This window comes from Labeo rohita, chromosome 8 (genome assembly GCF_022985175.1).
Source record: "Labeo rohita strain BAU-BD-2019 chromosome 8, IGBB_LRoh.1.0, whole genome shotgun sequence".
NCBI classification, from domain to species: Eukaryota; Metazoa; Chordata; class Actinopteri; order Cypriniformes; family Cyprinidae; genus Labeo; species Labeo rohita.
This window is the reverse complement of record NC_066876.1, coordinates 4,736,931-4,754,842: the sequence shown is the minus strand read 5'-3', so window position 1 is coordinate 4,754,842 and position 17,912 is coordinate 4,736,931. Positions and strand designations below refer to the sequence as shown.

At 37.3% G+C, this 17,912-nt stretch overlaps 1 protein-coding gene across 1 annotated transcript in view; it reads right to left on the bottom strand.

Annotated features, from left to right (window-relative positions):
• The window catches only part of gfpt1 (glutamine--fructose-6-phosphate transaminase 1), a 34,162-nt gene extending 33,027 nt beyond the window's left edge, over window positions 1-1,135 (bottom strand). Inside the window, exon 1 of the mRNA XM_051117553.1 lies at window positions 1,078-1,135. Within this exon, the coding sequence (XP_050973510.1) occupies window positions 1,078-1,084 (7 nt within the window). The 5' untranslated portion in view covers window positions 1,085-1,135. The remainder of the gene's footprint in view (window positions 1-1,077) is intronic.
• Between the last annotated feature and the right edge of the window lie 16,777 nt (window positions 1,136-17,912).

The window sequence follows — 17,912 nt, the reverse complement described above, 5'->3', positions numbered from 1 at the left end:
GTACATTTAACACTTCTGTATATAAAGCATCTATGCACTATGTAAATTATATGAAGAGGACCCTTGTATCATGTAGAGTATGTCTACATAATACACTGAACGCTTCTTTCTCCAAAAAAAAAAAGAGCAAGGAAATGCTGTGTTCTATTTCTGACCCTATAAGAACAAATCTAATTCAACACTTGTCTGTAGATAACTTTGTGACGGCCAAAAAGAACAATCCCTGCCTTTCCTCAAGGTTGTGTCTGCTACTTCTGAAAGTCTGGTTTATCTTAAGAAGAGGTCATATAGATTTGGCTTATCAGGAGAAGAAAAAAAACCCTGGGAAAAGAACTTCCAGATGGTCATTCCATCTCTCCGTATCACTACCTTGCCTCTACCAATGAAAATGGATATCTGAGCCCTTCTCCATACAGTTTTTAAAGTATTTATCTGTAACTTAACATATTGTGTGTTTCTCTTTAGCATTGACATAAGCAGTCGGTCTGTGGTATTTACAACCAAACCAAACACCAAACAGAGGTGTGGCCACATTTAAATAGAGTTCTGTGACTTGTTCCACTGGAAAAAGTGATGTGATCATCTTTAAATAATGGAATTTTTTACGTTTAATGAATTATGGTACTATGTTACACTATGGTAACCAATATTTATCCTACCTAACAAGATTACAAGGTGTGCTTTATTTAAAGCTCATAAAGATTTCGAGCGATGGATAATCTGGATGGTTTGAACACAAAATAAAAAGTAACATGAATCGTACAACAACCTGAATACATAAAACTGTTATTATATATATTATATGTGGGTCGTGTCTTTTTACAAAACGTTTTTTATCATCATAGATTCGATTTGATGCCCAAAATGCTGTCTAGGTAGGCGACTGACCACTGTAGGTTTTAACACACAGCCTCTGTCCTATGCTAAATGCTAGTGGATTTTCCCTCCAACGGCTTTTCTATTTCACTACTTCAGTCCGCGTGCCTTTATTCTATGACGCGTGTAATTTAAGTAAACGGAACGTGTATTATAAGTGTATATGTGGAATAAAAAGGTAGTTTTCATTGCCTTACTCACCACACATGTCTCCGGTGCTGTTGCCAAGAGCTGTTTAGTTCCTCGTTCTGAATCGCTGTCATTCAAAACCCGCCCACAGCGTATTTTATTGGGCGAGAAAACAGAGCACGCCTTGATCTGGACCACGCTGATTGGCTGAAACGGCTGTCAGTCATTTGGTTACCTGCCAACAGTGTCTGTTCAGACGTGGCAGCAGGATGCGTGTCCTCTGCGTCGCGGCCAAGTGATGTCAATTGCATCTTTTTTTTATTATTTACTTTTTTTTTTTGGTGGATTGCTTTCAAAACTTTAAATGAAACGTTTTGTGTTTTGGCAGATATTTTGTGACGTTGTCTATTTCACCGGACAAATATATTTATTTCATCGCGGAGCTCTAAAGGAGAATAGTAGTTGTTCAGTGAGGGCCAATCCATGTTTGGCAAACGATTTTCATTGTCATTTTCATATTTGAGAGGCTACATACATTTCTAAGGCCTCTAAAGTACCAGCATCATTAACAACTTTAAAAACGCCCCCTTCTGGTCGTGTCTTTTTTAGTAAAGTAAACATAGGAATGAGTTTTTTATATTGTTAGTAATATTTGAAGATGAACACGTGCTGGACTGAACCAGTTTGATTCTCCATACACCATTTTTTAGAAAATCGTACTCATTAAACACAGACTTTTGAGGAAAATGTATTTGTTCATATCTCAGTATTCATTATATTGCGTTGAATTATTTGTATTGCCAACAATTAAAACTACAGAGTGCTGATCCTTCATGAAAATTAATCATAGTTTTATTCTAGTAAATGTGTAGTAACCATGAATTTTTTTTTTTTTGTATAAACAGTTTTACTACAAATACCATGGTTATTTATTAAACCATGGTTCATTTGTGGTTACCATGGTTTAACCATAGTAATTTCTGTAATAAAACAATGGTTAATTTTTTATAAGGGGCAGCCTATCATCCTGCTAAAACATATTACTAGCAGATAATTAAGATTAATGTGCATTTTATGTAGCTTTATTCTGATGCAATAGAGCAACAGCTGTAAAAGCCCACAGGAAACTGCATGCAGGTGTACTGTGTGATCAGGAGTAAGAAGTAAGGTATCTCATCTTAGAAAAATAGTTAGCAACGTCCATTGTGAGACAGTAGATAAAGTCAAAAAGGAAAAGAGGAAGAAGGAGAAGAGGTTTGCGTCATCTTCTCCATATGTGGTGGTCTTAGGTGCTACACCTGCTGATAGTACTAAATCTTCCTCCTCTTCCTCTTGGAAACACAAATTTCCATCTCTGCGTCAGGCCTTTCACAGAATACCGTCAGTGATTCTGCCATGTGTGTCATCTTCTGAGCTAGATGAGTCATCCACCATGCATCCTCTTTACTTGGAATCAGCGGATACTCTTATCCAAAATTTGATCTGCTGGCTGTGACCCAAGAAAGACGCAATATGAGCTTAGGAGAAGTTTTGAAGCTTTTACATACTTAACACCCATTCTTCTTTTCTAGTGTACATTAAATTTCTAGTAGGCACAATATAAAAGTGTATTATTACCTCTTTACAGGCATAGCTGGAGAGCAGAGCTCCACTTCCACATCCACAGACAAAAGACCCTCAGATCTGCGGACTGCAGCCCTGGAAATGGAAGCCATCAGAGGTTGGTGCTGTCTTTGTGTCAGGTTTAAAGTAAGCGGCTGGCCATCTTTCATACTGTTCATATGTGACCCTGGACCACAAAACCAGTCTTAGGTAGCACGGGTATATTTGCAGCAATAGCCAAAAATACATTGTATGGGTCAACCCGGAGTTTTCTGACAAAAATCATTACGATATTAACTAAAGATCATGTTCCAGATCATGCTGGACAGATTTAAAGGTGATTTTCTCAATATTATTTTTGTGCACCCTCAGATTCCAGATTTTCAAATAGTTGTATGTCAGCCAAATATTGTGCTATCCTAACAAACCTTACATCAATTTGGTTTTGTGGCCCAGGGTCACATATGGAGACAGTATTGCGGTTTCTTCACAGATGTACATGGAGACTCAAGCACCTCTTCCAGCTCTGAAGGTACTTCTTCATCTGCAGAAAGCAGACCCTCGGATGTGAAGACCAACAGAGGTTGCACCTCTACCAGCGCTGTGAGTGTTTCCTCCTCTGAAGAGAGTGAGAAGATCAATCTACTGGCTAAACTTCAGGCTGCAGCCATTCTTGAAGGTTAGAGAAGTTCATTAAATCTTACGCTGTGAAAAAAATCTAAGTTTATTGAAGCATATTTTGCCAAACCATTTCAATCTTCAAAAAAGTCTACTTCAAAATTTCCTGCTTAATTCAGTGTGTTAATTGCCATTTCACTGTAGTTAGGGGTTTGAGTGTAACATGCTGAAACTATTTGTTAGGATTTTTATTATAGGGGTCCTACACTCAAAAAAGTCAACTAGCCACTTACTTGATTCAAATATGTCTGATTAACAAGAATAAAACAAATTTACTTATGTTAAGTGATTCATTCTTGTTATTTGAAACTAAATTAAGAAATAATCAAATGAATTAGATAAGAACTTGTTGATTCAATGAGACTGAGGCACTTCAGATCAACGACTCTCTCTGGTGAGTCACTGCACATGCTCAGAACTGGGGCGGAAACACGGGTACATTTCAGCCACACTACAGAGTGTTCAAGTAGCATTGACACAGTGTTGGAGTTAAGGAGATCATTATGTCATGATTGACCAATAATGATGAACACCTGTTGTTTACAAGCAGAATCACAGAAGGAAAGAGAAACACAAGAATCAGACACAGCCGAAGATAAAATGAACTTAAATAAATGAAGACATTAAATCTCTGATTAAACAACTCCACAAACAACATTACAGTTTGACTTGATTTCTGTCATATATCCACAAATATTATTTGAGAATTTTATTTATTTTATTTATTTATTTATTTTAAAATTTTTAATTGACCTCACCATCATGGCGATCAGGGTTTACTTTAGTTGGACTCTTGACTTTTGATATTTTTTGGCTGTTGTAATTATGTGTATGAAGCACATCTATTGCAGCAAAGTGAAAAGCCAAAAAGAAGTCTGATTAGGTGTTTTTAGTTAATTTTTATTGGTTGTGAAATCATTAACATCCAGTGGTTAGTCTATTTTCATAATGTTTATAACAGTCATATGAACTATTATGGAGGTATATCTTATACACTAAACCTTGAAATCTATGGTATCACTTTGACACACACAGACATCAAGAATCAGCATATGAATCTCAACAATGGTGACATTCAACAGCTGCATGCTGGGAGTCATGGGTGAGTTTTATAATCTGCTGTTACCCAGCATGCAGCTGTTGAATGTCACCATTGTTGAGATTCAAATGCTGATTCTTGATGTCTGTGTGTGTCAAACTGATGCTGTAGATTTCAAGGTTTAGTGTATAAGATAAACATCCATAATAGTTCATATGCCTGTTGCAAACATTAAACTAATAGATTAACCACTACATGACATCAGTGCATCAGGCCACTGGATAATAATGATTACACACCCAATAATAATAAAAAAAAACAACAACCAGAAAAACCAAATCAGACTTCTTTTTTTGGCTTGTTTTTATTTGCTGTTATAGTTGTGCTTCATACACATAATTACAGCAGCCAAAAAAATAAAAATAAAAAAATGAAAGGTCAAGAGTATAACTAAAGTAAACCCTGATCGCAATGATGGTGAGGTCAAATAACTTTTTTTTTTTTAAAAAAACCTCTGTTTAGATGTTCTCAAATAATATTTGTGGATATATGACTGAAATCAAGTCAAACTGTAATGTTTTTTGTGGAGTTGTTTAATCAGAGATTTAATGTCTTCATTTATTTAAGTTCATATGATCTTTGGCTGTGTCTGATTCTTGTGTTTCTCTTTCCTTCTGTGATTCTGCTTGTAAACAACAGGTGTTCATCATTATTGGTCAATCATGACATAATGATCTCCTTAACTCCAACACTGTGTCAATGCTACTTGAACACTCTGTAGTGTGGCTGAAATGTACCCGTGTTTCCGCCCCAGTTCTGAGCATGTGCAGTGACTCACCAGAGAGAGTCGTTGATCTGAAGTGCCTCAGTCTCATTGAATCAACAAGTTCTTATCTAATTCATTTGATTATTTCTTAATTTAGTTTCAAATAACAAGAATGAATCACTTAACATAAGTAAATTTGTTTTATTCTTGTTAATCAGACATATTTGAATCAAGTAAGTGACTAGTTGACTTTTTTGAGTGTATGGAGCCAATTCGATGCCACATACTTTAAGTTTGCAAATGAAAATGGAAGTATTGAGAAAAAATAAAAGTGCTTTTTGCAATCTAAAAATAAAAAATTGCAAAATATAAATGAAACTAAGCAAAGCAATGATTTTGCAACACATAATTTATTTGCAACACTCTTTTACTTTGACTTCCAGTCAAGTGAGCTTGCCATTTTTTCCCTTTGCGCTTCAGGTTTCTGTGTGTTTCACTTTCTGGCATTGTTTTGACATGGAGGTGGAGTCAGGAAACTGGGGTGTGTACAACAGGCCTGCGTGTGCCTTTCTGGGAGTTATGCCATCGACCTGAGACTCAGATCACAGCTGATCATGGCACCATCATTGAGCAGAGCCATGTGGGTGTATCATTTCCAGTAACACTTTAGAATACTGTTCCATGATTAATGAATAGGTACACAGGAAGAAATGACTAATGCACTATTAACACTTTAGTAACTACTAGTAACTAACAAGAAACTAAGAAAACTAATCATCTCCCAGAGAACTACTCTATACAGGTTCAGAATTAATGTGAATAATGCAAAATGTATAATTAATTCTAAAGTGAAGATCATGTAGCCCACTAGTAATGACTCGACTATTACCTAATCCATCAGAAGAAATGTCTGTTTTTTTGAGTCAGTATTCTAAAGTGAATAACATGATAATTCTCTAATAATTTCTGAAATCATTGTAGGTATATGTAAGGTTTTGGATAGTAATGACTCAAGCGTTACTACATCCTTCTAAAAGAATTACTAATCATTTGGATCAGTATTCTATAGTGAAGATCTGAAAACTTAAGCATCTCAGTTTTATCATCTTTTTCTGGTCATTGTCTTTCTTATTCGAATGTAAATTCAATTCAATTTAATTCACATTTATTTGTATATCGCTTTTCACAATACAAATCATTACAAAGCAGCTTACAGAAGATTAAAGTTTATTCTACATATGCATGAGTACCTTGTCAGTGGTGACTATGGCAGAAATGTACAGTAAAAACTATGCGGTAAGTTAATGACATGTATTCTAACAAACAGTGAACACTATTATTACTTAAACCTTCAAACTTATAGCAAAATTTGGTAGTTTTGTATGTTGGTTCAAGGTTGGCAACATCTGAGGTCCTCTGAGGAGTTGGCATCATCTCTTCTCAGGTGTTCCTAGTTTCCTATCAAACGATCCCTCCTGTTGCGTAGAACGCAGAATGGGGAAACTCCTGTTTACACTGTTACTGAAACCTGATTAGCTGTACAAACCAGTGGTGCTGTAGCCTGCTAGAAGGGATGGAGCCAACCTCTATATAAGTCGGCTTTAGCGACAAGAACATCTCATCGCTGATTCAGCAAGAAGCTGAAGAAAAAGAAAGGAAAGGATGTGACGTGTGGCCAAGTATGGTGACCCATATTCAGAATTTGTGCTCTGCATTTAACCCATCCAAGTGCACACACACAGTAGTGAGTAGTGACCAAACACGCACCCGGAGCAGTGGGCAGCGATATTGCTATCGCTGCGGCACCCAGGGGGTTCGGTGCCTTGCTCAAGGGACTCACTGAGCAAGGCACCGACCATGGTCATGGTATTGAGAGCACTGGTTATTTAATCCCTGCCGGACCTTTCGGTTACAAGCCCGACTCCCTAACCATTAGGCCACAGCTGCCCCCAAAGAGTGCAGTTGCTACATTGGCCAGGAATCAGACCTGGCTCTCCCGCATGGCAGAATAAGAGAAAAGAAGCTCAGCTCTGCATGGCTCTGTCGAAGAGCTCCTGCAAGAGGAAGAAGTAGACGCCTTCTCCTTGCGACCATCAGGCTGGTAAAAGAGCATTTTTCTGAGCAAATTTCCAGGGCGCCATTGTTGCAAATGCCACGCAGTGAGTGTGGCTCATGCAGGAAACCTTTGCATGATGCAGGCGGGCACAGCAAGTTTGTCGCCTGTCTGGACAGCATCCTTCGTCATTTGTAAGTGGCTTGATTTCCTTCGCCACTTCCAAGGAGGAGATTGCCATCGACGACTTAATGTCCCTGACAGTGTCAGATGCTGAGAAGTGGTTTTGTTCCAGCGAAGAGCCCGAAGCCCTCCCTCCTTCCCAGTCAGCACGGCCAAGCACAGATAGCAAGCTGATCCGCGTGCTCTCAAAGCCAGTGAAGGATCTTGGCTTAGAGTGGTCAGCTCCAGAGGAGCTACACAAAGGCCTTCTTGACGAGTGATACCTAAAGGGACGTCTTAAGCAATCCTCTCGTCAATGACCCTCTCCATTCCTTGCCTACAGTTCATGAAGAGCTCACCATGATGTGGCACGTCCCCTATTCGGCCTGTGTTGGTTCCTCCACTTCAGCCACTCTCACCACTGTTGACGGCACTAAAGACAGAGGCTACAGCAAGCTCCCACCTCTGGAAGAGGTGGTCGCTGCTCACCTGTGCCTATCATCTGTCCTCGGTTTAAAAGCCCATGCAGTGCATCCATCCAAGCCCTGCAGGACTACAATGCAGGGCTTATGTGGCGAGCGAACGATGTGGCGAGCGATCAAGCCGGCTCAGAGCTGCATACAATGGCGATACTACAGGTGTTTCAAGACAAACTTCTTCGCAGCATGGACAAGACTTGCCAGGATCACGCCGCTTTCAAGGAGTTGCACGCAACGAAAGCAATGGCTTTAGTAACCGAACGTTAGTACATTAGTACATAGTAAGGGTACATTTGTAACCGAAGCATTACCTCAGGATGCCCATCCCGTGGTAGAAACAGAGATTAGCGTAGCTACTGTTCCAACCAAGCACAAAATGATGTGTTGAACCAAAACAAAAGAATGATAATGTACATTTGATAAGATATAACTGAAGTACAAGGTTATGAGATACATTATGTGAATGCTTGGCTAAAGAGTGTCTTTAATCTAGATTTAAACAGAGTGAGTGTGTCTGAACCCTAAACATTATCAGGAAGGCTATTCCTGAGTTTGGGAGCCAAATGCAATTATATTAGGTGGCCTTAACTACTATGTACTTACATTTAAATTAATAATTTGGTGCACTTATTGTGTACATAAACGTTTTTACATTGTACTTATAATTTTTAAAAAAAAAAAAAATATATATATATGTAATTACATCTGTAATTAATTTCTGTAATTACATTTATAATTACACTGTTTATCCATTCCTTACGCCTTAACCCACCCTTAAACCTACCCATACCACCAAACCTGTCCCTAACCTTACCCGTATCCCACCTTAATAGAAGCAAAAGTGTTTTGCAATACAATATGAACACAATAAGTACATTGTACTTATTTTTTGATGTAAGTACATAGTGGTTAATGCCACCTAATATAAAGTATGACCCAAAAAAGCTCTACCTCCTTTTGTGGACTTTGCTACCCTAAGTACTACCGAGGAGTTTTGCAACCTTAGGGACCGTGATGGATTGTAGTGTGATAGAAGACTATAGGTACACAGGAGCTAAACCATTTACGGCCTTATAAGTAAGTAGGAATATTTTGTCATTGATATGGAACTTAATAGGTAGCACAGTGCAGAGATTATAAAACTGGGGTAATATGATCATATTTTCTTGACCTGGTAAGGACTGTAGCAGCTGCATTTTGGACTACCTGTAGTTTGTTCATTGAAGATGCACTAATAGTTTTAAAAAAGTTACTTTTTTTCAATTAGTGCTCAAAATTATGAGTTTCTTGAGAGAGTGAGTACTGCTGTTGTACCAGTACACTTTTCTCTAACCGTTTTTTGTTTTATTTGACAGGGCCAACAGCTAATGTATTAAAGAAGATAGTGCCCATATTGCTAAGAGTGGATTTAGTCCATTTGAAAGCAATCTTTTTGAATCTTTTCAGCATCTTTGATGATTTGCATTTTACATTTACTACATTTTATTCTGGTTTACAGTAGACATCTTCTAGCATTATGAAACTGGTGAAAAGCTGGGTCTAGCATGTCTTTTACTAGCATGTCTATTTGGCCCTTTAAGCAGAGGTCACTATGATGGTTCTTTTGAACAGAGTTCTTCAGATAATAGGGCTGCTGGACTGATATGAGACACCAGATGAACACATGTACAGTAGTTCTGATGTTTAGATACATTTTATTAGTACCGGTTCTATAGCATTAAATGACTGAAGTTATGATACCATGAGACAAAATGGTATGACAATGGTGAGACAAATCCCATGTTAATAGACATTCACCAAGTGTTCCCATCACAGCCATAACACAAAAGAGGTTTGGCACAAAAGGCTTGGTCTAACAGGAGAATTTATTTGAAGACAATAAACATAACATAAAAAGTGGGAGAACTTAGTCAGAAAAAAAGAAAAATGAAGGGAAGCACAACTGCACCCACACAAAAATCCCACTACTCAGATATGGCAACAAGGCAATCCATGCTCGCATGGTCCACACATGTTAGTAATCTGCTCATAATTAGACACAGAAACAGGTAACAACACATTTCTGACCCCTAGAGGGCGGACAAATCATTACAAAAGAAAAAAATTCACCGTTCAGACTACACGCACATGTAACACCAGGGCAGGAATAATGTTTTGTCAGACTCTGATTTAATCTGAGACAGTCTTTCCTCATTTTTCTCTTACTTTCATTAACCTATAGCTCTTGCTTTATCACTGATTTATGTTTTCCTCCAAAGCAGGAAAGCTCATCTGTGTCTTTTTCTAGTGAATAATTCAGCATCTACAGCAGAGTTAGGCAGTTCTGATGACCTGCAGAGTTTACTTCCAATTATAATCAAATTAGCTTCCAAGCTAATCAAGGTCGTCAGGATTACCAGGGCTACAGGCAGGTGAGGGTTTTTTTTCAGGGTTGGAACAAAACTCTGCAGGACATCAGCACTCCAGGAGCGATGTTGCCTATTCCTGATCTACAGTAACCTGTGAGAACTGGGTGCTAATAAGTTGTAGCCTATAAAGAGCTTGGCATTGTAATTGAATTTAGAGAATTTGAGATTCGTGCTTAATATAGAAAATTGTGTGTGTTTGCAAAAGTTAATATAGAATTAAAAACAGTTTAAAGCAACAATACTGGGCTTGCAATTTTGCAGACTTTGTTTAGAGATTTGAAACATAATACTGGGATCACCCTAATTTTTTTACAAATCTTACAAATTTTTACAAATCAAGATCTTCAAAATGTGACAGACCACAAACATAATGACAAAAAAATCCTAGATTAACCGTTTTGCTCTTATAGTGTGTGGTGTGGCATGATGTGCCAAAGACAGCACACCACACACCAACAGATTTTCAACCAGAGTCCCGACTGTGATCATGCGAAATCTCGCAAAATCTCACAGATTTGAGAATAAACATCACACAACAGTTCTATAAGAGCTTTATTTCAAAGAGACAATTTATCTTTGCCTTATGTTTATTCATATTGGAATCAACTGACAGACAGTATTGTTTGAAAAAAGGTTTGGTTAATACCTAATCAATATTTATTGTAATTACAAAAATGGATGAGGAAGAATTATTCAAAATTATACATAGGATTTAACCAGCAAAATATTATTTGTTAAAATATAAATCTGTTAATGATTTTAGCACAGTCACATCTACATGATAAATCTTCTTTTTTTTTTTTACATGAAAAATTTATATTCACAATTCATATTCGGGGGGGGTACGTGGGTACAACTTCACTTTCGGTGAGGCGGCGGACTTAGTATACCAGTGGTATTTTGTGTGCTAATTAGTGTTTTTTGGACCATTGTTTACTTTGTAAAGTTGCACACCTTTATGAGAGATGTCATTATGGCTCTTAAGGACAACATATGCTGTTCAAAGTTGTGTTCCCACATCATTAGCAAGTCTGGATCGCTAAATCTTGAATGACTGTCAACTAGTGAAATGACATTTGAACTGAGACATCAGAGCTTGTGTTAAAGGGCATGCCAGATGAAGCCTCGATTCAAGGCTTGTTAACGTAGAAATCCCTTTCGTAGAAGCCTCACTTTCTGTCCAGTCATGTGCGCGATTCACTGTGTGCTGTAATGTTCAGCCTCCAGATCTTACTTTGGAGTACATTTTCATTGGGACATATTTAATAATTACATTTTACATACAAGTAATATGAAGAATACAAATTATTTCAGGATAATTACATATTTGCCATATGCAATTAATATATGTGTACACTATTCTTCTATTACATCATACTGATATTCGTACTGGCATTTAATGGCACTGTTCAATGGGTAAATGAATTTATCAGAGTCAGAAATTAAACAAACACATGGTTAGGCTTTTATTTGTGCATATAACATGGATCAATCTATGGAAATTGTGGTAAATGCTTCTTCCGACGGAGCTTCACAGGCTTTTGGCTGCTTTATTTTTTACTAACCACCAGATCGCGCTGTTTTCGACACTCTCGAAGCTTTGAATCTTTTCCCGAAACAGTCAGAGGAAAGTCTCTGTGTTTCACGAGGCTTCATTTGCCTGTCACTCCAGTCAACTGTTGAATGAATGGGTGTCTGCTTCTCCAAATCCTTTTGTGCTGTACCATGACTTATGCTTACTTCTTTAGTCAGCTCGCTTTCTGATTGGATATTCTTTCGTTTCATCCCTGGTGAAAAAAACAGCATATGCTGGTCAGGTATGTTTTGATGCTGGTTTAAGCTGGTACTTAGCTGGTTTATGCTGGTCATGTTCCTGGTCAAAGACCAGCATAAACCAGCAAAGTCCATCTTAAACCAGCACCAAAACATACCTAACCAGCATATGCTGTTTTTTTCACCAGGGATGTGATAATCTACACATTTGTCCTCGGGTTCCCCCCACACATCAGAATTTCCAATCCAAATATTTGACGTTAACGCGATAGCGCCTCCGACGTTCTTCCGAGCAGATTCAGTCACTATTAACACACATTACATGACTGGAAAATCTGATAAGATAATCTTAGAACCACCAAAATAATTGGACATTATCTAGGATTGTCGGAAGGGGAGAAGTCAGCCCAAAATCAGCCTGATTATCTTGAGGTGTGTACCCAGTTTAAGTTTCAGGTTTTGGTGATTGTGTTTTAAATTACAATTTTAGTGTGTAAAGCAGGTGTGTTCAGTCCTGGTCCTGGAGGCCATTGTCCTGCAGAGTTTATCTCCATCCCTAATTAAACACACCTGAATTAAAGTAATCAAGGTCTTGAATCTTCTAGGTAGGTATACTGGAACAAATTGGAGCTTAATTCTCCAGGACACAACCACACAAAGAGCCTCAGCTGCTTCTCAGACTTCTCACTTTGTCATACCTATTTCATACAACAGAATATGCAAGGTGATGACGTTTAGGAATTAAGATAATGACACCCTGAGTGATGTAGTTAAGGATCTTTGTTCATCTTTTGAGAACATTCAATTTTACTTTCTTAAGATTTTTTCTAAGTATTTTTGGATCTTGATCTTCTCCAAAGAATAGATATCTGCGTAATATTTAGAAGCAAATCATGCTTAGGTCTTCAGTGACAATGTCATTATTTTTCATCTTTCTAATTAGGCTCATTTCTGCATTTCTTAAGACTAAAGAACTAAATTATAGTTCGGACATGAATGTTGGCATTCAGCTGGTCATTGAAGGCACAAAGAGAGTGCATTGTGTTTATCAATTTCTGCATTCATTCACCAATGTTACAATGACAGAATAACAAAGCTGACAAGACACTAAATTTCTTTGAAACAAATGATAAATTAAGTTAATTTGATTATACACATGTGTTATGTATCATGGACAAGCATGATCTAGTAAAACTAACAGTGAAAGTCTGTTTTTAAGTGCATATTGAGACATTCTTTAAGGATTTCTGCAGATTTGAAAAGCTGGGGGATAGCACTAGGATAGCTAAATAAAAAAAAATCTGTCATTAATTAATCACCTTTATGTCATTCTAAACCCATAAGACCTTAATTCATCTTTAGAACACAATTTAAGATAGTTTTGATGAAATCCAAGATTTTTCTGACCCTGCATAGACAGCAATGCAACATTCAAGGCCTAGAAAGGTAGTAAGGACATTGTCAAGGACATTGGCTACCCCCCTGACCCACCATGGCCGCCTGAACTGTATACTCGGCCGTGGCTTCCCAAACCCCCTGATCCTCCTTGGCCACATGGACTGTGTGCTCGGCCGTGGCTTCCCGAGCTCCCTGACCCGCCCTGGAGACGTACCTCCTATCCCTCCTGTGTCTGCCCTGCACGAGCCTCCAGGGCGTTGTTTTTTTTGTGTTTGTTTGTTTGAACCCACCATTATAGTGGTTAGTGATCCCTTTGGTTGGGCACTTGGAAGTCACAGTTATTTGGTTTCAAAGAGAAGAAATATATATATATATATATATATATATTTTTAAGGTGATTTAACTTTTTATTAAATAATTACCTTGTGCACTTTTCGTGTTGATTAATGAGTTTTTATGATTTTATTGCTTTTAATAAGCACTTTGTAAAGCTTTTAATTAAGCTGATATAGTAGTAGTAGATTAATTGGGGCAATATCTTGCAATCAACAAAACTTAAGTCTCTCACAGACTTCAAAATTCAGCACAGAAAACACAACAATGGTAACAATTACATTGTATTTATTTTTATTAACTGTATCAATAGCCATTTTATTTGCTCTTCTTGTGCTACTACTGACAGAAGACAGCATATAAAATAGGCTTTACTGACACTACTATCAATACATTACACAGGCAGAAGTCGCAAGTAATGCTGGGTAACTGGCAGCACAATACAGAATAAAAGCTTTATTTTAAAGTGCGTGAGAATCTAACACATTGACCAGATCAGTGAAAAAATGACAGAGAGAATCCCGTATATTATTCTGTATATAAAGACCGTTTCAAAGTTTTCTAAAGTCTCTTTACAGCTTTTCAATGATAAGTGACACATATTAATACAATACAAATCCCTTCACCTTTTCTTTATTTATTTATCTATTTACCATCTCAACAGAAGTTATTGGACAGGTTGGGAAAACCCTTAAAATCCACAGAACTAAAAGTTCTTAAAAATGTGCACACCTTTAGTCCACATCCATGTTTTTCTCCCCAGATGTTCATGCATGTTCTTCTCCATCTTCATCATCAACGAGGGTTTTAAGGAAGCTCTTAGCTGCTTCAAGGGAAGAGCAGTTTTCTCCACATGAAAGGTTTACCTTTGGATCCAGGTCAAGACAACTAAGGCTTGCTTTAAGCTTCTTTTTAGGAAAGGTAAGCATGCCTTTAGTGTGAAAGACAAAGCTAACGTGATCCCACACATAAAACTGAAATGGATGCTTGTTTTGTATCTCTACTGTTTTTCCACTGGTTTCAAGTTGGAAGTGGTGGGTTTCACAAATGGCTTGGGCTTTCCAGGTGATTTGATGTCTATCATAAGCAACAACTGGGCTGGATGTGGATGTAAGCAGTGGGATATCTCTAAACTGCTCATCAGACTGCGGGCTGTGAACAAGAACAACATACTCAATCTCCTGCTTGAACAGTCTGGTTCAAAATACCCTGAGAACTGGCTCTTGGCCATCGCATTTCTGATTCTTGTAGGCTTCCATCAGTTCAGTCAGAGGAAACGTGAACCGGAAGTTGCCGTAGCGTGAGGTTTCACTGAATGCTGGCGATGTGGTGAATGTACTCAGGAATGGTGACTGGGCTGCTCTTTCTGCTTCACTTCTGTCTGGGAACCGTTTCATGATGTAACGCTCCTCAGCTGCTGTTATATCCTCTTTATTAATATTCAGGCTCCACCATAAAAACGAATCTGGGTTAGTAGCTCTGAATCCCCCTGAATTCCAAATCATTCGAAGTCTTGTCTTGTTAGTGACATGAGCCACTTCTGTGATGTGAAATTCAATGGGAGTTGGATAATCTGTGATGTTTTTTGAAAGATATTTTTGATACATATGCATTTCTATAACCTTATCATTCATTTGCAGATCTCTTATGCTCATGTGTTGTTTCTCAAAGAATTTATTTGGACGTTTTTTCATGTTCATGTTTGCCTGGAGAAATAAGTTCAGAAAGTTGTGTTATGCAGTAGAATACACAAACATTTAATAAGACTACATTCATTTCTTTAAGTTTGTTTGTTACAGCAAAGATTAAAGGGATAGTTCACCTAGAATTAAAATTAACTCATGATTTACTCACCTTCAGGCTATCCTAGGCATATCTGACATTCTTCTTTCAGACAAACACAATCGCAGTTATATCAAATTGTCCTGCTCTTCCAAGCTGTATAGCTGCAGTAAATGGTGCCCTGTTTCTGAATCCCAAAAAAAGTGTATCCATCCACCATAAAACTACTTAATAAAGGCCTTCTGATGTAAAACAATGCGTTAGTCTAATAAAAATATAGATTTTTAAAACTTCATAAACTGTAATCTCCAGCTTCTGGTCAACCAAGCAGGCTGTTCACGACAAGGCGTTTGTATAATATAAATGGAATTGTGTTTGTCCGAAAAAGGAATGTCAGATACACCTAGGATGGTGAGTGAATCATGGGCTAATTTTCATTTTTGGGTGAACTTTCCCTTTAAGGTGAATTGTCTAAAATGTATAAACAATCTGCAAAGGATTATAGTAGTTAAAAAGCACGGGTTATTTTGACATTTGTACATCTAGTGTTAAAAGCAAAGCTTGTTCAAAATATGAAACTTAGGCTCATTGGAAATACGCGCCTCTATATACATTTCTGCAAACCTGAACAACGTACCTATATGTACGAATCACTGCAGTTTCCAGTTAAAATGAATGCTAGAGGCCTTTTCACACATAGTATGATTTGCACACAGAGTTTTGATTAATAAAGCCTAATTTTCAGACTATTACTACTGCTGAATATTATATTATGGTTTTAAAACAATTTTATCATCCTGTCGATTTGAAAATTGATACTTTTGAATGTTATCGTCACATATACAGCTTCATATACACAAACGCAGTCAGTTTGTTTGGTAGCTCATGCGATACATCGTTGCACGAACCCAGTGAAACTGCGGTGCAATGAAACAACTCAAATTTAAACTAGATAAAAAAGTTTGTCAAGACAAACTTTAAGTTGGCTTGAGAAAGCCAGACCAGAAAGTTTTAAAAAGTTTAAAAAGTTTAACGTTTACGAAGTTTAAGAAGTTTTAAAAAGTTTTAAGTTTGGATGGTTTTCAGTCTGAAATAGTTTGAAGTTTTAAAGTTTGAATTCAGTCTGTCAGATAGATAGATAGATAGATAGATAGATAGATAATTAACGTTGTTAGTATGATTCTAACATTATTAGCAAGTTACTAGCATGATTTCTCAAGCCAACTTAATGAGGAAGTAAAATTAGCATGGGGGCACCACAAAATGCATTTTTTAATCAGTTTTGCATTTGTTAACAATATCGGTTAGGGTTAGGGCTGGGTTTGGTGTAGGGGACATTTCCAATAAGACAGAGCATTAACCTTTAGCGACACACAAGGATATTTGAATTCTGAACAGCTGCAATATGTACCTCAAGAGGCATAATAAAAATGCAGCAATACGTGCCTGTACCAACATAATTAAAATGTGCCAAGGTCACGTACTGAACGTGTTTTAGCGCCACTATCTGGACATTTCACTTTGAAACTACCGCGAAACGTGCAGTAAGGTGTTACAGAAATGTATGTAGAGGCACTTATTTCTAATGAGCCTGGGTTGAAAATATTACATCCTGCTGTCAACTGAAACAATTTAGCTTTAAAGTGCTGTCAAATTATGTCATTCTTTTGGATGCAAGTGATTGATCAGCAACACTTTAAACACCCCAGCTAACAATTTTTTGTTCTACGAATGTTCTGAGAACATTATGTTCTGGTAATGTTTTCAGTGTTATTTCAGTGTAACCAAGTTTTATTTTAGTTCCCAGAATATTCTCCTAAAGAGTAGGATAACATTCTCTAAACACATTCTACACGTTTATTGATAACATTGTTAGAACATTATCCTCTAACATTCTAATAAAGATTTAATCTGGTAGCTTCCCATTGGACATTGGATGTGCTAACATCAGAAAGTAGCTGACATCATCTGATCGCATTTTCTCTTGCTGCTTTCACCATACCAAACATAACTACAGCAGCTAAAGAAAAACATTGAGACAAAAGTCAAATTGCCCAACTAAAGCAAATGCTTATAGCCATAATGGTGACATCAAACCAAACTATTACTTTTAAACAGACATCAACATCTAAACCTCTGTTCATTTCATAAGAACTTGTGTAAATGTATGACAGAATAATCAATCTGGTTTATAATAAATGAAGCAGGTAATGCTGTATTTGGAGCTATTTAATGACCCTGGAGCTTGACATCAAACAAAGTTTCGATCAAAAATTGACATCTAAGCAATGTAAGTCCACATCTAATGTGATGGGAAGCTTTATTATAATGTTAGAGGATAATGTTCTAACAATGTTATCAATAAACATTTGTAGAATGTTTTTAGAGAATGTTATCCTACCTTTTAGCAGAACATCCTGGGAACTAAAATAAA